This window comes from Peromyscus leucopus, chromosome 10, assembly GCF_004664715.2.
Source record: "Peromyscus leucopus breed LL Stock chromosome 10, UCI_PerLeu_2.1, whole genome shotgun sequence".
Taxonomy (NCBI): Eukaryota; Metazoa; Chordata; class Mammalia; order Rodentia; family Cricetidae; genus Peromyscus; species Peromyscus leucopus.
This window is the reverse complement of record NC_051071.1, coordinates 73276816-73301925: the sequence shown is the minus strand read 5'-3', so window position 1 is coordinate 73301925 and position 25110 is coordinate 73276816. Positions and strand designations below refer to the sequence as shown.

Below are 25110 nucleotides of genomic sequence, written 5' to 3'. Positions count from 1 at the left end.
GCATGAAACAAAAACATTATTGAAAGTACTGAAAAGAAAAATCACAAAGCTGGAGAATGCATTTGAAAGTCATATTCCCCAAAAAAGAACTTAACTTAAAAGAAAGGTCATAAGTGCATAAGGTGGAAGGGAAAACACATGACATGACCCCATATAAAAAAACTGAACATCCATCAAAATTTATTCAGCCATAAAATATGTACAGAGGATCTGAATATACAGTTTCCATGAAAGAGGTAAAGGTGGCCAAAACGCATGGGGAAGTATGTTCAGCATCATTACTCTTAAAGTTATTCAGGCTCAGCTCAAAACAACTGAAAACCACAGGCTTCATCCTCTTAACTTCTTGTAATCAAGAGAGAAACAGTAGAGAGCAAGGGGAATATCAGTATATGCTGTACTGTGCTGTGGATGGCAACCTGAGCAGCTCCTTGGAAACAGTTTGCCACTACCACAGACTTTAAAGATCCTGATTATTTGGCTCCTGTAGTTACATATCAAAGAGAAGTAAGAACAAATCCACACACACACTTCTCCCAGGGAATTGGGATAGAGACTCAGCAGCAGGCAGGGTGGATCCCTATTTTCCCAGGTCCCCGCCCAGAGCCTGTTAAACTCCCGCGAGGTCCTGAAAGAAGTCTCCGCCCATGCTGCCTGCCTGCCCAGCTCCCTGGACTCCCTGTTGCCCAGCACTTTTCTGCTCACTCCAAGAACAGCTACGCGTTGCACGGGTGTCCCTATCTTCGCTGCCCACTCAGGAGCAACTCTGCCATCCTACTCCGGGGGGGTTCCCACTGCGGGGCTCCCAGAGAGCACAGGTCAGGGTAAACTGGGTTCCGCCCAAGAGCATGATGGTGCTTTCACCCATCCCCCCTTTCCTGTCCCAGCTTGCTCAGACCTCTTGCCCTTGCTCTCTGAGGTGGAGCCCACATGGGAGCTCATGGTTTGCTTGGTGCTGTGTGTGGGACACCACTGGAGCTTAAGCAGGGAGGCACCCTGGACTTTTTCTAATGATATTTTGCCTCGATGTGGGAATAATGAAAATAAGGGATTAAGCGTGGACTTTCTGTTACAAAATGGATTTAACATTACATAAAAGAAACTTGGCGACCTCTTATAACATGACAGTCAGTACTTTAAACCCTTATAAACATCAAAGCCAATCACAAAATCACCACCCATTTTATACCAGCTACATGAAAAGCTCAGAATAAGGAAACAAGGATATTTCATGACACACACAAGTCAAACCCTGTGTGTCCCAACAAGACAGTTTACACACACACAAATAAGCCAATCAAAGGAGCCAAATCAATTGTGAAATGCAGAAAAAAAAAATATTTATTCATTGTAATCACTTTAGGAAAAGAAATAGAGAAAACCAGTCACCATTACCTAACTCCACCTTTGGGATTCTGACAAGACATATGCAGAGCTAAGCAGTCCAGCCATGATGTGTCCCCTTGCCCACCATTATCTTAGCTCCTAGGCTCTTCAGAAATGTTTGTGCCCCCCTAACTTGTAAATGGCCCTTGAGGCAGATTCCTCCTGGGTGCCCCCAAGGCATCAGACAATTCTTCTCCCAGCAGAAGATCACCAGTGCTGTGGGAAGTTCTGTATGTCCTGTGGGAGCCCTTCTTGGGTTCTTTGTGGCGTTACCCAGCAGGTCCGCATAGAGGATGATTAGGACCATGGGCCTGAATGCAGGTGTCTGAGATGGTCTTCACTTGGCTGTGCTGGGGGATAGTCTGTATGTCAAGTTGTTCTGATTGATCAATAAATAAAACCTGATCGGCTGTGGCTAGGCAGGAAGGATAGGCGGGACTAACAGAGAGGAGAAATAAAAGGACAGGAAGGCAGAAGGACTGACTGCCAGATGCCGCCAGCACAAGAAGCATGTGAAGATGCTGGTAAGCCACGAGCCACGTGGCAAGGTATAGATTTCTAGAAATGGGTTACTTTAAGATATAAGAAAAGTTAGCAAGAAGCCTGCCATGGCCATACAGTTTGTATGCAATATAAGTCTCTGTGTTTACTTGGTTGGGTCTGAGCGGCTGTGGGACTGGTGGGTGACAAGGATTTGTCCTGACTGTGGGCAAGGCAGGAAGACTCTGGCAACAAATGGCGCCGAACGTGTTGGCAAGAGTTTCCACCTAAAACCTGAAAAAAAGATTCTGAAACGGAGCTAAAAACAGCTTCCTAATTATCTCTCTCAAATGAGCGGCAGCTTGCTGGTTTGAACTACTGGTGTGTTCCTAGTGTGCTGTATGGCGGGAATGAGGCCTCTGCAAGTGGCACATTAAGTTGCATGGTGGATTTAGCCTTTGCTAGTACAAAACAAAAAAGGTTTCTGGGCTACACGGTGCTTGGATAAAAGCACAGACCCACGATGGCTCCCAGAGCTGGTGGTAAACAGACCACTGCCATGTTGGGAAGCTGAGGTGGGCGGAGTCAGCAGCCATAGCACCGTTTCAGCTTACAAATGCTGCAGTTTAAAGCAATAGATTCACAATAAGACAGATTCAGATGGAACAAGACTTTAAATGTTTTACAATGTGTGTAAAAATGTACATAGGCTTGGAAGAGAGAGGAAAAGGAACATAGACAGTTATATAAAGAAATAGAAAGTTTAAAAAAAATAAAGTCTTTCAAGAACTTTAAGTCCCTGAAAAAAGAAATTGAAGAAGATGTCAGAAAATGGAAAGATCTCCCATGCTCATGGATAGGCAGGGTTAACATAGTAAAAATGGCTATCTTACCAAAAGCAATATACAGATTCAATGCAATCCCCATCAAAATACCAACACAATTCTTCACAGACCTGGAAAGAATAATACTCAACTTCATATGGAAAAACAAAAAACCCAGAATAGCTAAAAGAAACCTGTACAATAAAACAACTTCTGGAGGCATCACAATCCCTAACTTCAAGCTCTACTATAGAGCTACAGTAATAAAAACAGCTTGGTATTGGCATAAAAACCGACATGTGGACCAATGGAATCGAATTGAAGACCCTGACATTAACCCACACACCTATGGACATATAATTTTTGACAAAGAAGCCAAAAGTGTACAATGGAAAAAAGAAAGCATCTTCAACAAATGGTGCTGGCATAACTGGATATCAACGTGTAGAAGGCTGCAAATAGATCCATATCTGTCACCGTGCACAAAACTTAAGTCTAAGTGGATCAAAGACCTCAACATAAATCCAGCTACTCTAAACCTGCTAGAAGAGAAAGTAGGAAGTAATCTTGAACGCATTGGCATAGGAGATCACTTCCTAAATATAACACCAGTAGCGCAGACACTGAGACAAACAATCAATCAATGGGACCTCCTGAAACTGAGAAGCTTTTGTAGAGCAAAGGATACAGTCAACAAGGCAAAGCGACAGCCTACTGAATGGGAAAAGATCTTCACCAACCCCACAGGTGACAGAGGACTGATATCCAGAATATATAAGGAACTCAAGAAATTAGACATCAAAACGACCAACAGTCCAATTGAGAAATGGCTTTAGAATTAAACAGAGAATTCTCAACAGAGGAAACCCAAATGGCTGAAAGACATTTAAGGAACTGCTCAACATCCCTAATCATCAGGGAAATGCAAATCAAAACAACTCTGAGATACCACCTTATGCCTGTCAGAATGGCTAAGATCAAAAACACTGAAGACACTTTATGCTGGAGAGGTTGTGGAGCTAGAGGAACTCTCCTCCACTGCTGGTGGGAATGCAAGCTTGTACAACCACTTTGGAAATCAATATGGCGCTTTCTTAGAAAATTGGGAATCAATCTCCCCCAAGATCCAGCTATACCACTTTTGGGCATATACCCAAGAAATGCTCAATCATACCACAAGAGCACTTGCTCAGCTATGTTCATATCAGCATTGTTTGTAATAGCCAAAACCTGGAAACAACCTAGATGCCCTTCAACTGAAGAATGGATAAAGAAATTGTGGCACATATACACAATGGAATACTACTCAGCAGAGAAAAACAATGACATCATACGGTTTGCAGACAAATGGATGGATCTAGAAAAAATCATCCTGAGTGAGGTGACCCAGACTCAGAAAGACAAATATGGTATGTACCCACTCATAGGAAGATACTAGATGTGGAACAAGGATGACTGAACTGCTACTCACATCACCAGTGAGGCTACCTGGAAAACGGGACCCCAAAAAAGACATGGAGAAATGGATGAGATCTACATGAACAGCCTGGTCATGAGTGGGAACAATGAAGAGCGACGGTCGAGGGAAAGAGAGTGGGAGATCCTAGCTGGATCAAGAAAAGAGAGGGAGAACAACGAATAGGAGACCATGGTAAATGAAGACCACATGAGAAGGGGAGGAAGCAGAGAGCTAGGGAGGCCCACGGAGATCCACAAAGATACCGCCAGAAAAGACTGCTGGCAATGGACGAGAGACGGCAGGAACTGACCTACCCCGGTGATGGGATGGCCAGACACCCTGTTAGTTGTGCCATAAACCCCATCCAAGGAAGGTCTGAGGAATCTGGATGCAGACATCCATGGCTGGGCCCCTGGTGGAGCACTGGGAGTCTAATTAGTGAGAAAGAAGAGGGTTTATATGAGCGAGAATTGTTGAAGCCAGGGTTGGATAAAGCACAGGGACAAATAGCCAAACGAATGGAAGCACAGGATCTATGAACCAAAGGCTGAGGGCCCCCAACTGCATCAGGCCCCTGAACGGGTGAGACAGTCATTTGGCTTGATCTGTTTGGGAGGCAGCCGTGTGTTGGTGCCGGGTCCTGGGCTTGTTGCATGAGTTGGCTGTTTGAATCCTGGGACATATGCAGGGACACTTGGCTCGGTCTGGGAGGGGGGGACTGGTCCTGGCTGGACTGAGTCTACCAGGTCGATCCCGGTCCTCAGGGGAGACCTTGATCTGGAGGAGGTGGGAATGGGGGTGGGATGGGGGAAGGGGGAAGGGGGGCGAGAGTGGGAGAACAGGGGAATCTGTGGCTATTATGTTGAACTAAATGATGTTGTAAAATAAATTTACTTAAAATAAAAAAAAAAAAAAAAAAAAAAAATAAAGTCTTTAAAGAGAAAGTAAAAGTAATATAAAAATAAGCCATGTAAAGATGGATATCACACAGAGAGTCTGGATTATATTGTCTTTGGGATTTTTAACTGCAGAAAGACATGTGATTGTAAAGACTGCTCAGTTAAATCAATGTGTATATTTTAAAGGTATTTCAATTTTGAAATTTATATCTAAGGATGTGTTGCTTTGGAAAGGAGACTCTAATTTTGTTTTCACAGAAAGCCAGAGGCTATGGATTTGTTCCAGATTAAGATACATCAGGTTTGACCAGCCAAGACCCCCTGAAAGGTCTCCGATGACACCATGGCCCATAGATGACCCAACATCCAGAATTGTTTCAAGGCAGCTGGCTCAGACGATACAGTCTCACGGACTACTCCATGAACCTGAAATTTTCTTTGTGTCCCCATGAGATGCTGCGCCCCCCTCCAGCAGGAAGTAGTAAGAGAAGCTACGCCCAAATTCCCAAATATACTAAGCTGGCTTTAAAGATGTGTAAAAGTTAAAACCTTCCTTTTTAAAAAAAGAAAAGGGGAAGTGCTGTGGGATGTTCTGTATGTCCTGTGGGAGCCCTTCTTGGGTTCTTTGTGGTGTTACCCAGCAGGTCCGCATAGAGGATGATTAGGACCATGGGCCTGAGTGCAGGTGTCTGAGATGGTCTGCACTTGGCTGTGCTGGGGGATGGTCTGTATGTCAAGTTGTTCTGATTGATCAATAAATAAAACCTGATCGGCTGTGGCTAGGCAGGAAGGATAGGCGGGACTAACAGAGAGGAGAAATAAAAGGACAGGAAGGCAGAAGGACTGACTGCCAGATGCCGCCAGCACAAGAAGCATGTGAAGATGCTGGTAAGCCACGAGCCACGTGGCAAGGTATAGATTTCTAGAAATGGGTTACTTTAAGATATAAGAAAAGTTAGCAAGAAGCCTGCCACGGCCATACAGTTTGTATGCAATATAAGTCTCTGTGTTTACTTGGTTGGGTCTGAGCGGCTGTGGGACTGGCGGGTGACAAAGCTTTGTCCTGACTGTGGGCCAGGCAGGAAAACTCACACTACACACCAGGAAAATTCTAATTTCTTAGCAACTATTTTTTCAATAGTCACATAATCAAGGGGGGAAGCAGAAGTGTCTCATTAGAATATATTCATTCCTAGCTTTACCTGTGAAGTAGTATAATCAGTATCATTCGATAGTTTGGTAAAGGAATGATGTTGCCAACATTCATATGAAGACACATTGGACTGTGATATTTTTAAAAATGTGACTCGACAGTTTTGTTCTTTTCTGTAAGTTCTTTATCAAGGAAGCTACATTAGAAGGAGAGAGACAGGGGGGGGGATCTTTTTTCCGCTGTTCTCCAAGTACTTTATACATTCAAGGTCACTGAGAATCAAGAGTCATTTCACATGTTCACTTCTGCCTCCTGGTTTTTGCACTTGGCATCCAGAAGCTGTGACTATCTTTGCTTTGGTGGGTACAAGTTATACTTTAACTAATTGTTACACTGCCTGTATCCACAAGATTTGAGTAATCGCCATTTGAAAGGCAGCTTTGGATTTAACCAAGATGTCTGTGAAAATGACAGCAGCCCTGCTCCTGCTCCAGCTGAGTGGCTTCTTTGGATCTGGGAGTGGTGGGAAGGTGCTGGTATGGCCAGTGGAATACAGCCACTGGTTCAACTTAAAGATAATCCTAGATGAACTTGTGAAGAAGGGACATGAAGTGACTGTTCTGATACCCTCAGCTTCCCTTTCTTATGAGGTGGAGAACACATCTGCTATTGAGTTTGAGACGTACCCTTCATCCTTTTCCATGGCTGATTTGGAGGAATTTTTCATGGATGCACTCAGGAAACACATTTATGAGCTGCCAAAGCAATCATTTTGGAGATATTTTTTAATGTTGCAAGAACTTTTTTGGGTAGACTCTGACTTTTCTGAGAGTCTCTGCAAAGATGTAGTTTTTAACAAGAAACTCATGACAAAACTACACAATTCAAGCTTTGACGTCATGGTAGCAGATCCTTTCATACCCTGTGGTGACCTGCTGGCTGAGATTCTCAAGATACCACTTGTGTTCAGTCTCCGCTTCTTTCCTGGATCCACATATGAAAAGTACAGTGGAGGACTCCCACTGCCTCCTTCCTATGTGCCTCCTGCTATGTCAGAATTGAGTGATCGAATGACATTCATGGAGCGGGTGCAAAATGCAATCTATGTGCTTTGTTTTGACCTTTGGTTGCAAACATTTAATGAGAAGAAGTGGAATCAGCTTTACAGTGAAGTATTAGGTAAGTGACTGTTCAGTTGGGATAGTTGCATTCTAAATTTGCTGTGTCGTTGAAAGTGAGCTTGATAGAACAGGATTGCTAGCAAGAAAGATTTATGTCTCCTAAGTACAGTGATGAAAAGTCTGTGAAATTCTCTCCCAAATTCAAAGCATTGTAGAAAAATTCATGTCCCAATGTCAATTGCAAAGTCTTGCCTATGACTAAAACAGGACATTCCTTCAGAAAGGTATGCACCCACAAAACAAAGTTTTGAGAATGTCTCTAAGAAATAGCATATCCACAAGCCATTTTACCTCATGTTTTAAAAATATAGCTTTACCTGTGAAGTAGTATCATCAATATCATCATCATCACCACCATCACCATCACCACCACCACCATCATCATCATCCTATTGCTGTCATTACTTTTATTATCATGACTATGCACATAAACACTTGTGTCATAGGTGGGATGCTTTTGCTCTGTGTTACATATGTGGAAGTCAGATTCAGATTTGTTGATTTTTTTTTACCTCCATCTTTATTTTGGATGCTCAGGATCAATTCAGGTGTTCAGAAGTGCATGGGGACTGAATTCAAGTCATTAAGCTTGCATGTTAAACACTTTAACCATCCAACACATTTCACTAGTCCCTAAAACAGTAGCTTTAAACAAACTCAATGTTCTCATGATGTGCACATTAGACTGAAGACCATTAAGTATCTCTAGCATAGGGATCTACATAGCATTGATCTACATAGCATTTTCCCTTTTATACATTAGTTTTCTCATTTACAATTTGAAATATTTTCTCATTTCACCTGCTAAATTTCTGCACAGCTGTGAATACATTGTCTATATAATGAGCACTGAAAATATGTGAATTTAAAATTTTGGAGAATCTATATTTATTTATTAGGAATGTTCAAATTGTGTTCCAAATATATAACATTAAAGTGTAGAAGTAATGGTTACTAGTTACAGTGTTTTAAAATATATCTAATGAGTAAACAACTCTCTTTTCATCTTTTAAGACTTGTTATCCTTATTATCTGCAAACAAACTTTCACAGACATAATTTTTTCACAATCAATCAGGAATCAAGAGCAGTATGAGGGCAAGGAACTCAGGCATAATCAAAATTCTCTTGGAAGTAAGCCAGGGTGATATAGTGAGAGCCTGTCTCCAAATGAAGTGCTGAAGCTGAATCCCCACACATGTATACACTGGGTGTGACAGCACACACCTGGATCCTAGCAGATGAGACATGGAGGAAGAGGATGTGGAGTTCAAGGTCAACTTTGGTACATAGTGACATAGGGACCACCCTGGGCTCCATCAGACTATCTCCAAACAACACAAAACAGCACAAAATTCTCAGTTCCCTTAGAGCAGCTAAACAGGGAAATCTTGATGGAGAATAGCAGGGAAAAGTGTTTCCCTATGACAAACAGGATTCATAGATAATGGCATTGATTATACTTCAATGGCATATTTTGATTTTTGGTAGTCATGAATTTCCAAGGTGTGTTACAGATGTGTTGTGTTTTCCCAAGTTACTTGCATAGAGCGTCGTATGTCTCTAAGCATAAAGATGAGAAACACACATATTATAAATTTGTGTCAAACATTATACACTCAGATATACATAGAGAAAGAGAGAGAGATGCATAGATATGCAAATGTGTTTTATATCCCAGCCACATACTTGTAAACAACTCTGGCTATGTTATCAAAAGTGTTTCAGGAGACTTCCTGGCATATTCATCTTCCCCTGACACTTATGTCATGGGTTAAACCTTCCCTGTTCTGATCCCTCTTCAGGAAGACCCACAACACTCACCGAGATGATGGGGAAGGCAGATATATGGCTCATTCGAACCTACTGGGATTTGGAATTTCCTCACCCTCTCTTACCCAATTTTGATTATGTTGGAGGACTCCACTGCAGACCTGCCAAGTCTCTGCCTAAGGTAAACATAGTGCCATTTGTTTGCTTCTGTTTGCCTTGCATTTTCAAGAAGAGTGATTATATTTTATTACTTCAGAATGATTGTCAAACTCAGAGAGTCACATGAATTTAATAAAGCTGCCTGTAGAAACACCTGTATCTATTCCATCACAAGATGTGAATTTCAAACCAGCAGTGGTGGCACAAGCCTTTAATCCCAGCACTTGAGAAGCAGAGTCTTGCAGATCTATGTGAGTTCAAGACCAATCTGGTCTACAGATGGAGTTACAGGACAGCTAGGATTGTTATACAGAGAAACACTGTCTCAAAAAAAAAATAAATAAATGTGATTTTCATGTGTATTAAATTAATTCAGCAAGATTCTGGCTGGAGAGATGGCTCAGAGGTTAAGAGCACTGGCTGTTCTTGCAGAGGTCCTGAGTTCAATTCCCAGCAACCACATGGTGGCTCACAACCATCTGTAATGAGATCTGGTGCCCTCTTCTGCCTTATAGGAATACATGCAAGCAGAACACTGTAAACATAATGAATAAACATTTTTTTGAAAAAGGTTCTGTAATAAAAAAAAAAATTTCCTGTACTTGAGTGTAACAAATACTAAATGCAGAGAAAGGTCCAAAAGCCAAGTCCTATACAAAGTGATTTTAGAGTAGATAGATGGAGTATGAACCAAAAAACTCATTTTCAAGAGTCATACTGGCTCTGTTTACTTTTTTGATCAAAAACACAAGTGAAAACATACATACAGGCATACATTTCCCAAACTGACACAGTAACAAAAATGTAAATGGAGGTGGAGCTTTTCTTTCATCCTGACTGCTCAGTCCCATATAATCATACAAAGCTTATCTTAATTACAGAATATTTGGTCTGTAGTTCAGGCTTATTACTAACTAGCTCATACAACTGAAATTAACCCATTTCTATTGACCTACCTTTTGCCACGTGGCTTTGTGGTTTTACATGTTCTCTAGCATCTTGCTTCTCCTTGGGGAGGCTTGTTTCTCTCTGACTCTGCCCTTCTCTTCTCTATATTTTCAGTTTGGCTGCCCCACCTGGCTTTATTCTGCCTTGCTCTAGGCCATAGCAGCTTCTTTATTAACCAATGAGAGAAATACATATTCACAGCATACAGAAGGATTATCCCACAGCATTTGCCCCTTTCTGTCTAGTCAAAAAGGAAAGTTTCAACTTTAACTTAGTAAAATTACATACAAAAAAAAAAACAAAAAAAAAAACAGGTATCAAACAAGAATTACAGTTACAATATCCAGTCCATTTGTATTTGACAAAATTAGAGAAAATGTTTTATTATTTATCTCATCTTGGTGAGTTTAAAGTTTTATATCTTACTTACCTTTTTATCATAACTATGAAAAACTAAAACTATCTAGTCTTCCATCAAAGAACTAAGAAGGAAATTCCATCAAAGAACTAAGAAGGAAATAACATTACCTGAGTAAGCAGGAAGTGCAGGCAAGTGATTTTCAAAAATGTGACAAGTGACAGAATCAGCTGGCTGCCTGGAAAGTCACCCAAGGTTCCTCTGTCATATTGGGACATCCATCTCTGTGACACAGGCCTAGCAAATCTGACAGACTTTCCCGTGAAGCAGGGAAATTTGAATGACTGTCCTACCTTGTCTTGTCAAAGCACAGCAGTCACCTTTCTTGTGTCCTGCCGGTAGAGTTTAGACAAGAACAGTCAGCTGTTGAAGGAAGGGCAGTTTCTTTGCCCACATGGCTAGCTTTTGCCATAAAGAAAACAAACTCCATACAGAGTTTCTACAGTGACCATCAAATTCTATGGAGTACATTGGTGCTTCCAGGAACAGATGTATCTCACTGTCATGAAAAGTCTAATTTATTAAAACATTTTCAATACCATATGCTCAAAAACACTTTGAGCAGCTATTAGATGAAATAAGGCACTGTTTCAAACCTGTATTAATACTACATTTCCAGAAAGCTTTTCAGGTATGCTAGCAAACTTTCCAGTTCCCTTTACAGGTTTTCCCTTTTGCAACAGGAGATTTTTCTTTCCTAAGCTAGAATGCCCGAGTCACCTTTTAACAGGTATACCACTCTAATTAGATCTTTGCCCTGACCCATTTCCTGAGCCTTGCGTCTGTTTGTCCTCACACTCAGTTTGTGGCTTATTGCCAGAGGCAAAACTCTTGGGGCTTCACTCAGGTCAAGAGGCAAACCAAAAGCATTAGTTTCAGAAGTTTCCTTTCTCTGATTTAAAAAAAAAAAAAAAAAAAAAAAAAAAAAAAAAAAAAAAAAAAAAAAAAAAAAAAAAGGAGCTTCTCTCCTAGATAGCTTCCCATTAAGCTCTTCTTTGATAGATTTTTGTCTGATTCTTCCCCAGGATTTTGCATTCATAGCCCCATAGTTCGGCTTATCTTATCCTACTTTACCCTAAGCCTTTTCTTTTCTATATTCTTTACTCAATCTTTCTATTTTCTACCTTCCTTAATTTTTATAGATAGGAGAGAGTATAGAAAGAAATCTAAAGCTGCAGCCTTGCAGTATTTCACTGCCTAACCTATACACCCAAGAATGAAATACTGTTGCCTTCATTTTTCAATCCCTTACCACCATGCTTACACTCCCAACACCCCATCAATCCTTTTGACAAGTCCTTGGGTTAGTTTTTTTTTCCTTTTTATCTTTTCTTTGTCTCTGTTCAGGTGCCATCTGTGATGGACCATCTATGACGAACCAGCCCCTGTATTTATTTACCCCAGGGACTCTTGAGGAATGAGAGATAAGAGACTTAGTTAGAAATAAAGAGGAGGGAAACAGAGAGAAAATACAGGATAGACTCAGGTGGGCCTGGATCCTCATCCAAATGGGCCCTGAACTTTATTCTAAAGGTCTGTTTATAACAATGCCAAGGGGTGGCACAAAAGACCTCCTGCTTGCTAGTTACAGTCAAGTGGAGACCCTTACAAACACCTGATACATAGACCCATGGTCCAATCAACCTCTTATGCAGTCCTGCTGGGTGCAGGCACTAGGAAACCTAGTGGGCTACAACTGTTAAATGAAAACAAACATTCATAAATACAATTTTGGGAATTTGGGTGTAGTTTTCTAGACTACTTCCCACTGATTGGTGGGTGCTGCTAATCTTTGAGGGACCCTGGGAAAAATTAGAATTACAGTCCATTCCTGACTGGAGTCTTTTGTGACAGCAGCTTTCAAGCTGTTCTGGATGTAGAACTCAGAGGGAACTGCAACAGAGGTGCTCTGAAATGTTGGATCATCTGGGACCTCCATTCCCATCAGAGATTTTTCAGGGGATCTTCCTCAGTCATACCATATTAACTTGGAAGAAATGCATAGCCTCTCCTTTCCTGTGGAAACAAAATCATAATCTCTCCTGGAAAACATTTTTGATTCCCATTGGACAGATATATTTTTTCCTTCCATTTTAAAGTTAAGTATCTTGGTGGGTTTATTTCAATATGCCCTCTTTCAATTACAGGTCTCTTAGCAGCTGACCTATGTCAACAATCAAAAAATTCAAAATTAACATAGCAACATACAAGATCCAACCTCCTTTGTATTTCCCATATTTATGTGTTTTTTTAATATTACTTTTGCTGCTTCTTTTTTTTTTTTTTTTTTTGGTTTTTCTAGACAGGGTTTCTCTGTGTAGTTTTGCACCTTTCCTGGAACTCACTTGGTAGCTCAGGCTGGCCTCAAACTCACAGAGATCCACCTGCCTCTGCCTCCCGAGTGCTGGGATTAAAGGTGTGCGCCACCACCGCCCGGCTTTTGCTGCTTCTTTAAAGACTTTATTGAACTGTTTAGGAAGGATTAGAAGGGGTGACTTAATCGAAGAAAATTTGTCACAGGAGGTAGGCTTTAAGGTGTCAATAACCCAAACCATGCCTGGTCTCTTTCTATGTGTCTGCAACTTATGGTTCAGGTAGAGTTTTGGGATACTATTCTAGTGCCATGCCTGCCTGCATGCAAGGTGTGCTCCCCACCATGATGTTCATAGACTAACCCTCTGAAACTTTAAGCGAGCCCCAACTAATTGCTTTTTCTATAAATTGCCTTAATCATGGAGTCTCCTCACAACATTAGAACAGAAACTAAGAAAGGTAGAAGCAACCTAGATATCACTAAAATTGTTGATAAAAATTAGATAGTATGTAAGTGCAAAAAATTCACTAAAACTTTAAAACCTATGATCTAGAGATGCATGGTATTACCTTTAATGACAGTACATTAAATAAACTAGCCAATGAACAAGACAGAAATAAAATAAGAATGCCTTATGTAAACTCTTTAGACTGGTTACAATAATAGAAACAGAAAGAAGATGCTTGGTGGCCAAGAGACCAGGGTGGAAGAAAGAGAACTTTGAATTTAATATCAACAAATCTTGCTTTTCAAGAAGAAAATGTTCCAGAACTGTTTGTATGAATGTAAAGATGTGTAACACAGAGAACTGTAACATTATAACTGACTACAACTATACATCTTATATGTGGATGTGAATAGTTTTATTTTATTTTTATTTTTTAAGTGCCCAAATATTTATTAGATAAATAATCTATAAAACACTTGAGTTTATTTTGTGTTGGTTTTCTCTGCTGAACATGGAGCATGCCCTTAAGTGTGGTGTGTGTACACAGTGAGACTCCACTAAAGAAAACTGATTTTTCTTTTGCAAGTGGTTGTCAATTGGAGTTTGCTTCTTGTTTAAGGATGCAAGGTCATGTTCTCATCCTCTGCTTAGCCTTAGAACTCTGTCTGACCTAAACTTCCAGAGGCCCAGTGCATGCTGCCATAGTCTCTGCCAATTCATACATGCATCAGCCCTTTTTGTGCGTGGAAGACAATTTTTTTGGTATCATCTATCTTCGCTGAATCTTACATTCTGTCTGCCTCCTCTTCTGCATAGCTCCCAGCACCGTGAGGTGGCAGATTGATGAAGACATCCCATCTAAAACTGATTGTTCCAAGGTTTCTCATTCTGCGAATTGTCCAGTGTGCATTTCTGTATTTGTTCTCATCTACTGCAGGAGGGATCTTCTCTGATGTTGACTGAGGGAGACACTGATGTATTTGTATAGCAGAACATCTTTATGGTCATTGTTTGGTTTTCTCCTAGGTACATGGCCTATTTAGTCTTTTTTAATATTTTTATTTTATAATTAATTTAATTTTACATATCAGCCATGGATTCCCCTGTCCTCCCTTCTCCCACTGCCCAGCCTTCCACCCAATCCACCCCCCGATTCCCACCTCCTCCAAGGCAATGTCTCTCCTGGGGAGTCAGCCCAGCCTGGTGGATTCAGTTGAGGCAGGTCCAGTCCCCTCCTCCCTGTACTAAAACTGAGCAAAGTGTCTCAGCATAGGCCCTAGGTTCCAAAAAGCCAGCTCATGAACCAAGGACAGGTTCTGGTTCCACTGCCTAGAGGCCTCCTAAACAGTTAAAGCTAATCGACTGTCTCACTTATCCAGAGGGCCTGGTCCAGTACCATGGGGGCTCCTCAGGCATTGGTTCACAGTTCATGTGTTTCCAGTAGTTTGGCTATTTGTCCCTGTGCTTTTTTCAATCTCGGTCTCAATATTTCTTGCTCATATAATCCCTCCTCTCTCTTGCCGATTGGACTCCTACAGCTCCACCTGGGGCTTGGCCATGGATCTCTGTATCTGCTTCCATCAGTCACTGCATGAGAGTTCTATCATGACAGTTAGGGGGTTCGGCCATCTGATCACCAGAGTAGGTCAGCTCAGGCACTCTCTAGACCATTGCCAGTAGTCTACAGTGGAGGTATCTTTGTGGATTTCTGGCACTCTGTTTCTTCCTATTCCCATGGGGTCTTCATTTATCATGGTATCTCTTCCCTTGTTCTCCCACTCTGTTCCTGATTCAGCTGGGACCTCCTGCTCCCCTAAACTCTATTTTCCCTAACCCTTGCCCTCCATTACCACCCCCTTACCCCCAGTTTGCTCATGTAGATCTCATCCATTTCTCCATCACTGGGCCAGTCCCTGTGTCTTATTTAGGGTCTTCTTTACTAGGTAGCCTCCCTGGAGTTGTGAGTTGCAGTCTGGTTATCCTTTGGTTTACATCTAGTATCCACTTATAAGTGATTACATACCATGTTTGTCTTTCTGTGTTTGGGTTACCTCACTCAGGATGATATTTTCTAGTTCCATCCATTTGCCTGCAAACCTCATGATGTCATTGTTTCTCTGCTGTGTAGTACTCCATTGTGTATATGTACCACATTTTATTTATCCATTTTTCAGTTGAAGGTCATCTAGGTGGTTTTCAGGTTCTGGCTATTAAAAATAATGCTGATATGAACATAGTTGAGCATGTGTCCTTGTGGTAAGATTGAACATTCCTTGGGTATATGCCCAAGAGTGGTATAGCTGGGTCTTGGGGTACATTGATTCCCAATCTTCTAAAAAAGCACCATATTGATTTCCAAAATGGCTGTACAAGCTTGCATTCCCACCAACAGTGTAGGAGTGTTCCCCTTGCTCCACATCCTCTCTAACATAAGCTGTCTTCAGTATTTTTGAACTTAGCCATTCTGACCGATATAAGATGGTATCTCAGAGTCATTTTGATTTGCATTTCTCTGATGACTAAGGATGTTGAGTAATTCCTTAAATGTCTTTCAGCCATTTGAGATTCTTCTGTTGAGAATTACCTGTTTAGCTCTATAGCCCATTTTTCAATTGGACTGTTGGGCATTTTGATGTCTAATTCCTTGAGTTCTTTATATGTTCTGCATATCAACCCTCTGTCAGATGTGGGGTTGGTGAAGATCTTTTCCCATTCTGTAGGCTGTCATTTTGTCTTGATAACCATGTCCTTTGCCCTACAAACGCTTCTCAGTTTCAAAGTGTCCCATTTATTAATTGTTGCTCTCAGTGTCTGTGCTACTGGTGTTATATTTAGGAAGTGATCTTCTGTGCCAATGCATTCAAAACTACTTCCTACTTTCTCTTCTATCCAGTTCAGAGTAACTGGATTTATGTCAAGCTCTTTGATCCATTTGGACTTAAGTTTTGTGCATGGTGACAGATATGGATCTATTTGCATTCTTCTACATACTGACATCCAGTTGTGCCAGCACCATTTGTTGAAGATGCTTTCTTTTTTCCATTGTATACTTTTGGCTTCTTTGTCGAAAATTGTGTGTTCATAGGTGTGTGGATTAATGTCAGAATCTTCAGTTCGGTTCCATTGGTCCACATGTCAGTTTTTATGCCATGCTGTTTTTATTACTATAGCTCTATAGTAGAGCTTGAACTAAGGGATTGTGATGCCTCCAGAGGTTGTTTTATTGTACAGGATTCTTTTGGCTATTCTGGGTTTTTTATTTTTCCATATGAAGTTGAGCATTGTTCTTTCCAGGTCTGTAAAGAATTGTGTTGGGATTTTGATGGAGATTGCACTGAATCTGTAGATTGCTTTTGGTAAGATTGCCATTTTTACTATGTTAATCCTACCTATCCATGAGCATGGGAAATCTTTCCATTTTTCTGATATCTTCTTCAGTTTCTTTCTTCAGGGACTTAAAGTTATTATCATACAGGTCCTTCACTTGTTTAGTTAGATTTACCCCAAGATATTGTATATCATTTGTGGCTATTGTAAAGGTGATATATCTCTGATTTCTCTCTCAGCCTGTTTATCATTTGTATATAGCATGGCTACTGATTTTTTTTGAGTTAATCTTGTATCCTCCTATATTGCTGAAGGTGTTTATGAGCTGTATGAGTTCCTTGGTCAAATTTTTGAGGTCACTTATGTATACTATCATGTCATCTGCAAATAGTGAAAGCTTCACTTCTTCCTTTCCAATTTGTATCTCCTTGATCTCCTTATGTTGTCTTATTACTCTGGCTAGAACTTCAATTACTATATTTAATAAGTATGGGGAAAGTGGACAGCCTTGTCTTGTTCCTGATTTTAGTAGAATCGCATTGAGTTTCTCTCCATTTACTTCTTTATGTAGGCATTTAGTGCTATGAATTTTCCTCTTAGCACTGCTTTCATAGCATCCCGTAAGTTTGGGTATGTGGTGTATTCATTTTCATTGATCTCTAGGAAGTCTTTAATTTCTTTCTTCATTTCTTCTGACCCATTGGTAATTCAGTTGAGCATTATTAAGTTTCCATGAGATTGTAGGCTTTCTGTAACTTTTGTTGTTGTTGAAATCTAACTTTATGCCACGATGGTCTGATAGAACACAGGAGGTTATTCTTTTTTGCATTTTTTCTATCTGTTGAGATTTGCTTTATGGCCGAGTATGTGGTTGATTTTAGAGAAGGATCCATCGGGTGCTGAGAAAAAAGGTATATTTTTTTTTGTTTTGGTGGAATTTTCTGTAGATGTCAATTAAGTCCATTTGAGTCATAACATCAGTTAAGTCCCTTATTTCTCTGTTAAGTTTCGATTTTGCAGATCTTTCCATTGGTGAGAGTAGGATGTTGAAGTCTCTCACTATCAATGTATGGGATTTTATGTGTGATTTAGGCTTTAGTAATGTTTTCTTTTACATATGTGGGTGCCCTTGTGTTTGGGGCATAAATGTTGAGAACTGAAACTTCATCTTGGTGGATCTTTTCCTGTGATGAGTATGTAATGTCCTTCTTGATATCTTTTGATTGATTTTTAGCTTGAAGTCTATTTTGCTGAATATTAGGATGGTTACACCTGCTTGCTTCTTAAGACCATTTGATTAGAAAGATATTTCCCAGCCTGTTATTCTGAGGTAGTGTCTGTCTTTGAGATTGAGGTGTGTTTCTTGTGTGCCACAGAAAGATGGGTCCCGCTTTTGTAACCATTCTGTTAGCCTGTGTCTTTTTATAGGTGAATAGTGTCCCTTGATATTAAAGAATATTAATGACCAGTGATTGTTAGTTCCTGTTAATTTTGGTGGTAGTGTGTGTGTACTCTCTTCTTTAGGTTTACTGCTGTGGGGTTATCTATTGCCTGTGTTTTCATGGGTGTATCTGACATCTTTAGGTTGGAATTTTCCTTCTAGTGCTTTCTGTAGTGCTGGATTTGTAGATAGGTATTGTTTAAATCTGGTTTTGTCTTGGAATGTCTTGTTCACTCTATTTTTTGCTGGGTTTATTAGTCTATTTTTTGCTGGGTTTATTAGTCTAGGCTGGCATCCATGGTCTCTTAGTGTCTGCATTACATCTGTCCCGGTCCTTCTGGCTTTGAAAGTCTCCTTTGAGAAATCGGGTGTTATTCTGATGGGTTTGCCTTTATAAGTCACTTGGCCTTTTTCCTTTGCTGCTCTTAATATTCTTTCTTTATTCTGTAGGTTTAGTTGTTTAATTATTATGTGATGAAGGGACTTTTTGGGGGGTCTAGTCTGTTTAGTGTTCTATAGGCTTCTTGTCTCTTCATAGGCATTTCCTTCTTTAAGTTGGGAAAGTTTTCTTCTATGATTTTGTTGAATATATTTTTTGTGCCTTTGAGTTAGTATGCTTCTCCTTCCTCTATCCCTATTATTCTTAGGTTTGGTCTTTTCATGGTGTCCCAGATTTTTTGGACATTTTGTGTTATGACTTTTTTGGCTTTGGTATTTTCTTTGACTGATGAATCCATTTCCTCTATTGTATCTTCTACACCAGAGATCCTCTCTTCCATCTCTTGTATTCTGTTGGTTATGCTTGCATCTGTGTTTCCTGTTCCTTTTCTCAGATTTTCTATTTCCAGCCTTCCCTCTGTTTGTGTCTTCTTCAATGTTTCTATTTCCCTTTTCAGGTCTTGAACTGTTTCCCTCACCTGTTTAATTGCTTTTTCATGGTTTTCTTTAAGGGATTTATTGCTTTCTTCCAGTTTTTTGTATTTTCCTCTATTTCTTTATAGATTTCTTTCACTATTTTGTTTGTCTTTTCCTCAATTTCATTTTTTATTTTTTCTTGAGGGGCCTCTAGCATCTTCATGATACTATTCTTAAGGTCGCTTTCTTGTGCTTCTTCTACCTTGTGATGTTCAGGTCTTGCTGTTGGAGGAGGGCTAGGTTCTGGTGATGTTTTTTGCTCTTTATGTTGTTGTATGTACTTCTGCCTTTACATCTGCCCATCTCCTCATCTAATAGGTATAAGAGGTGCCTGTGTCTGAGTGAGTTGCTGTTGGTCCATTCTGTGCTTGTTGTGTCTGTGTCTCAGGGGGCCCATCTGGGTCCTATCTTAGCTCTTGGTCTAATTGGAGCAGGCAGATTCTGTGTCTCAGGGATCAACCCAAGCTAGTTGATTCTGTGACTCGTGGATCTGTTCTTGGTCTTATCAGGGCTCTTGGTCCAGTCAGAGCTGACAGATTCTATGTTTTAGGAAGCCTCTCTTGGTCCAATAAGAGGTGGCAGATTCTACTTCTCAGAACGCCACTCTTGGTCTAAATGAGGGCTGGCAGATTCCCTGTTGCTGAGGTTATTCTTGGCCCAATGACAGCTCTCTCTCTAGGCCCAATGAGAGCTTGGGGTTGGTTTCCAAGCCTCAGCAATTAGCTGGGGTCTCGAGCAGATGGGTATGGGGGCAGGGCATGTAGATTGCAGGGTCCACTGACAGGTCTTGGTGAAGGGGGGCCTTCCCGCAGGACCCCTGCCTACTGTCTGTCAACTGGGGTCCAGATGGGAAGGCATTCCTGGGGAATGAACAGAGTCACTCACCTCTAGGCTGGATGAGAGCTGGGGGTTGGTTTCCAAGCCTCAGGAAGTGGCTGGGGTCTCAGGTGGATGGGTATGGGGGCAGGGCATGTAGATTGCAGTGAATAGTTTTAAAACATCCAGTATTCTAATAATTTCTAATGCTGTTCAGTTTCTTCCTGTGGATGTTGGTATCAGTTTTTATGCAGGTTATTTGGTGTTGCTGCTGTTTGTGATGAGCTGATATTCCATTAACAGGAAATAGAAGACTTTGTCCAGTCTTCTGGAGAACATGGTGTTGTGGTGTTTTCCCTGGGATCCATGGTGGGTACCCTAACAGAAGAAAGGGCCAATGTGATTGCAGCAGGCCTTGCCCAGATTCCACAGAAGGTGAGATACAGTGCCTCAGTGTTGCATCCTCACTAAGACTGTCATATCCAGTTCAGGTGTGATGGCAGAAACTTCCATCTTCAGTGAGAAACTGAAGCTGTCTTGATAGCTCTAGCTCATCTCTGAAGTCACTTAAGACACCAAAATACAAGGAACAGATGCCAAATAGTTTGTGGTGTTTTTGATTAATAACTTTGTTATAAACATGTGTTCAGAAAGAAAAACACTTAAGTGTTTATGAAGTTGATATTAGGAAGGTATTATAGGCACAAAAAATGTGCCTTCTTACTTCCTCAATTACCTTGGAGGATACTTAAGGACTCTGCACACACTACAGTGTAAATATACAACATTTAAATTAAAACCAGTAAGCGCACTGGCCCACTAACAATAAGAAAGCAATCAAAATTTGCAGTTGTGGGACTGCAGAAGTGGCTCATGCTTGAAGAGCATGTGTTGCTCACCCAGAGGACCTGAACTTACTTCTGAGACCCCAAGTTTGTCAGCTCACAACTGCCTGTAACTGCATCTCCATGGGATCCAATGCCCCCATCCAGCCTGTCATGACACCCGTACACTCTTTCCATACCTTTGTATACACATACTGTCTTAGGGTTTCTCTTGCTGTGAAGATACCTTATGACCACGGCAATTCTTATAAAGAAAACATCTAACTGGGGCTGGCTTACCATTTCAGAGGTTTAGTCTATTATCATCATGGCCAGTGGCATGCAGGTAGACATGGTGCTGGAAAAAGGGCAGATTATGCATCTTTATTCACAGGCAGCAGAAGGAGACTGTGTGCCATACTCGGCATAGGTTGAGCATATGAGCCTTCAAAGCCTGCCCCCAACAGTGGCACATTTCCTCCAACAATATCACACCTCCAAATAGTGCCACTCCCTATAGGCCAAGCATTGAAACACATGAGTCCATGGGGCCATACCTATGCAAACTACCACACATACACACTCACACATTCAGACACACTGGCTTACACATAAATAACAATAAGTCGTTATTTTAAAAATGGAACTTGTGCTATTCTTGTGTATTTGTTTATCTTTTATCTTATTTTCTTCTTATTTTTTAGATGCCTGTTTTCTAAAGGGAGAGAAAGAATGTGTGTGGATATGGATGGAGGGGGAGAAAGTAGGAGAGGGAAAAATGTAATCAGAACATATTATATGAAAAAATATTTATTTTCAATAAAAAGAATATAGAAAAAGAAAAAATATTTTTTTTAAAAAATAGAATTTGTATAATAGCATAATATTCCTTTGTGGTCTTGGCCAAATGTGACCACCTCTATATTCCAATGGGCTTATGCATGGAAATGTTTTCCTTGATATTCAAAACAATAGGTAGGCTAGGATTTACCAACCCTAAGTCTACCTGGGAGACTGTAGCTTTATGGTGAAATAGAAGGTAATTTGGGCACTTGCTCTTGAAGTGATCACATGCATAAACAATGCCATATTCCAGGGACCTAATCTAACAAAATACCTATGATAAAAGTGATGATAAAGGATTTAAATCAAATATCATTGAAAAATATTTATATTGAATTTGGAAAGGAAAATTTTTATAAATAAATATTGAAAAAATCAATGTGTATTTAGTAACTTAGTTGGATTGTTGAACTACAATTACAATCACAGTTTTTTAAATGTGCATTGGTGTTTGGTCTGCATGTATGTTTGTGTGAGGATGTCTGCTCCCATGGACCTGGAGTTACACACAGACAGTAGTGAGCTGCCATGTGGCTGCTGAGATTTGATACTGAATTGATACTTCTCTGGAAGAGCAGCCAGTGTTCTTAAACACTGAGCCATCTCTCCAGCCTTGACTCATTTCTTAACTCCTGGTTGGTATTACTGGACTTAACTTTGTCTAAGCTGCTGTTGGTTAAATGTTAAGGTGGCATGCTGACACCTGGATAAGCATGAGAATAAATGCAGGAGAGTGAAGAGTATTGCATCCTTGCTGTAGTAGTTCTTCATGGTTCCCATCATCCATCCTCACCTCCTGGCTCCTCGAGACTGGGCATTTATATCCACTGATTCTTAAGTTGTCCAGAATTCTAACAAGAGTAACTTGCATTTGAGCGAAGTAATAAGAGGCTAGCTTCATCTTAACAGGTTCTTTGGCGATTTGAAGGCAAGAAACCAGACACCTTGGGCTCCAACACTCAGCTGTACAAATGGATCCCCCAGAATGACCTTCTCGGTAAGCATGAGAAGATCCCTGAGACATGAGGAATGACTGCTCAGGAAAGTGAATGTCAATACTATGGTATTTAGGACAACTGTAATCTACTTCTGGAGAAAATGCATAAACAATTGATGTGATTCTGTACAGTAACATTGTAGATTTGAGAATACATTTTTATCTCCACTGTAATTATCTTATGATACACTTAAGACAGTTCTTCATGTTTGTGTTCACCTCCTATTTCTATACCTTTACATGCACCCTTTCCTCTACTGTATGCAATTTCAAATGCCAGTGAGAATGGTATTCTTTCATTAATGACTCTTCAGTTACTAACTCCCGCAAAACTCCACATCATGAGGCAGTCCTATATTTTGGGAAGCATTGCTTGTCCTAATTCTCATTCCATCAGTATGATCAACCAACCCCCTACTACACAGAGGCAACCTACCATGAGCAATGGCTTCACTGTTCCTTTAAGAGAACACCCTCTCCTGAACCACAGCCTGTGCTTATCCAAGCTGTTTGCTGCACTTGGGAGGAACTCTGCCCTTTTTGTCCATTGCACAAAATCATTCTGCTTCCACACTGCACCTCCTCTATGTGGCCTTCACTTAATCTCTGTGGACTTGCACTGTTCCTTGCTCTAAGACATGGGAGGAATTCAGTGCTGTTCCGTGGTTATGATAATGTTATCTAGAGAATATTTACTCTTTCGGTGCCTTTTTCCCCTGCCTCTCATTTTCTATCTCAGACTTAATTAACACCCACCCTTAATTACTCCCCTTCCTAGGTCATCCTAAAACCAGAGCTTTTATAACTCATGGTGGCACCAATGGCATCTATGAGGCAATCCACCACGGGATCCCTGTGGTTGGCATTCCTTTGTTTGGAGACCAGTTTGATAATGTTGTTCGTATGAAGACCAAAGGAGCAGGTGTTAGACTGGACTTTCTCACAATGTCCAGTACAGATTTGGTTGATGCAGTGAAGACAGTCACAAATGACCCTTCGTAAGTACAGTGATTTTGTTCAAGTGGCACTGGTCCAGATAGGTTCTCTCCAAGGTAAGAGTAGAATTCATCTGATCTTTAGTGTAGTCAGAAGTTTTCTTGTGTCTCAACTGTCTCGCAGCTTCTTGGACAAGTAAACACACAGATTGCATTACTTACAAACTGCATAGTCTATGGCAGGCCTTTTGCTAGCTAGCTTTTATATCTTAAATTAACCCATGTCTATTAATCTATATTGTATCACGTATTCTGTGGCTTACCAGTCTCCTGGCATGTTGTTCCTTGGGCAGCAGGCTGGTGTCTCTCTCTCTCCTCTCCTTTCTTCTTCCTATCTATCTGCTTGTATTTCATGCCTGCATCTAAGCTGCCTTGCCATAGACCAGTACATCTTTATTTATCAACCAATATGGGAACATATATTCAAAGCATACAGAAAGACATCTCCTAGCACATTAGTCTAAGTTTGAAAACATAAACAACCATATAAAACCCATTTAAGCACTGTGGAATAGGCTTTTACTGTCAATCAAGACTGCAAACTATCCCTACAGACCTGGTGTGTGAGAGGTTAGTTAAGAATAATTTGATGGTGGAAATAGTTTCTAAGCAAGTTATCAATGAGCTGCATCCCAGCCCTGAAGTCATCTTATGCAAAGTATGCCCATGCTCACCAGTTCCCAATTTTTAATCATCAATAGTGTTTTTATTGAAATTACAAAGAATTATGACACCTTTTCTTCTCAAGAGAATCAATGTGGCCATGCTTTCTCTCTAAGAACCACCTCACTTACAGTGCTAGAAAAGACTTATGAACATTTGCGCTGCTGGAAAGGTTTTCTACCCAAATGGTTTGCCATTTCAGTTTTGGAAAGAATTTCTCAGAAAATACAAGCTTATAGGAAATCTCTCAAAAATATCCTAATCAAACCACACTGTACGTAGTACGAATCTATGGCATTTATTGAAACTCATGATGCTTTCCCTGAACCTGTCTTAGGTTTGAAGCACTTGAGTAAATCATTTGTTTTTGATGTTGGTGTCTTCAGCTATAAGGAGAATGCCATGCGGCTATCAAGAATACACCATGATCAACCAATGAAGCCCCTGGACAGAGCCGTCTTCTGGATTGAGTATGTCATGCGCAACAAAGGAGCCAAACACCTTCGTGTGGCAGCACATGACCTCACCTGGTTCCAGTACCACTCTCTGGATGTGCTTGGATTCCTGCTGGCCTGTGTGCTGACTGTGATGCTAATCATGATGAAGTGTTGCCTCTTTTGTTGCCAGAAGTTTGCTAAAGCTGGAAAGAAGAAGAAAAGGGAGTAGGTGAAGTGGGTAAGATGGACACATGAACCTCCCCAAGTGCATCCCAGCAAGACAGGCTCTCCATCTTATCCCTTAGTCACAGCTGACCTGGACACTGTCACTCTTATTTCAGCCTTTTGTAGTAGATGTGAGCTGTCAAAAGTTCCATTTCCTCTCACTTATAAAGTACACATGCAAAAGAA

General features: G+C 40.7%; 2 protein-coding genes across 4 annotated transcripts in view; both read left to right on the top strand.

The window, feature by feature from the left end:
• The first annotated feature begins 730 nt into the window (after positions 1-730).
• LOC114708159 (UDP-glucuronosyltransferase 2B31-like) lies at positions 731-25110 on the top strand. Of its 3 annotated transcripts, XM_037209131.1 has the most exons (7): positions 731-818; positions 6612-7380; positions 9187-9335; positions 20244-20375; positions 22517-22604; positions 23383-23602; positions 24649-24928. In XM_037209131.1, the coding sequence occupies exons 2-7, from the start codon at positions 6657-6659 to the stop codon at positions 24926-24928; spliced, it is 1593 nt and encodes a 530-aa protein (XP_037065026.1). In that variant the 5' UTR covers positions 731-818; positions 6612-6656. The 3 variants fall into 3 exon arrangements, with proteins under 3 accessions (XP_037065026.1, XP_028747078.1, XP_037065028.1); XM_028891245.2 differs by lacking the exon at positions 731-818 and having other exon boundaries at positions 6657-7380; positions 24649-25110; XM_037209133.1 differs by lacking the exons at positions 731-818; positions 23383-23602 and having other exon boundaries at positions 6657-7380; positions 24649-24765.
• Positions 777-25110, top strand: part of LOC114708219 (UDP-glucuronosyltransferase 2B31-like) — a 46363-nt gene continuing 22029 nt past the window's right edge. Inside the window, exon 1 of the mRNA XM_028891456.2 lies at positions 777-818. The gene's annotated coding sequence lies outside the window, so the exon portion shown is untranslated. The remainder of the gene's footprint in view (positions 819-25110) is intronic.

Excerpts from the sequence above, each read along its gene's own strand:
- LOC114708159 (XM_028891245.2), top strand. The coding sequence starts at position 6,657 with ATGTCTGTGAAAATGACAGCAGCCCTGCTCCTGCTCCAGCTGAGTGGC. Across the intron at positions 9,336-20,243 it reads CTGCCAAGTCTCTGCCTAAG|GAAATAGAAGACTTTGTCCA; the intron begins GTAAACATAGTG and ends TTCCATTAACAG. Across the intron at positions 20,376-22,516 it reads TTGCCCAGATTCCACAGAAG|GTTCTTTGGCGATTTGAAGG; the intron begins GTGAGATACAGT and ends TCATCTTAACAG.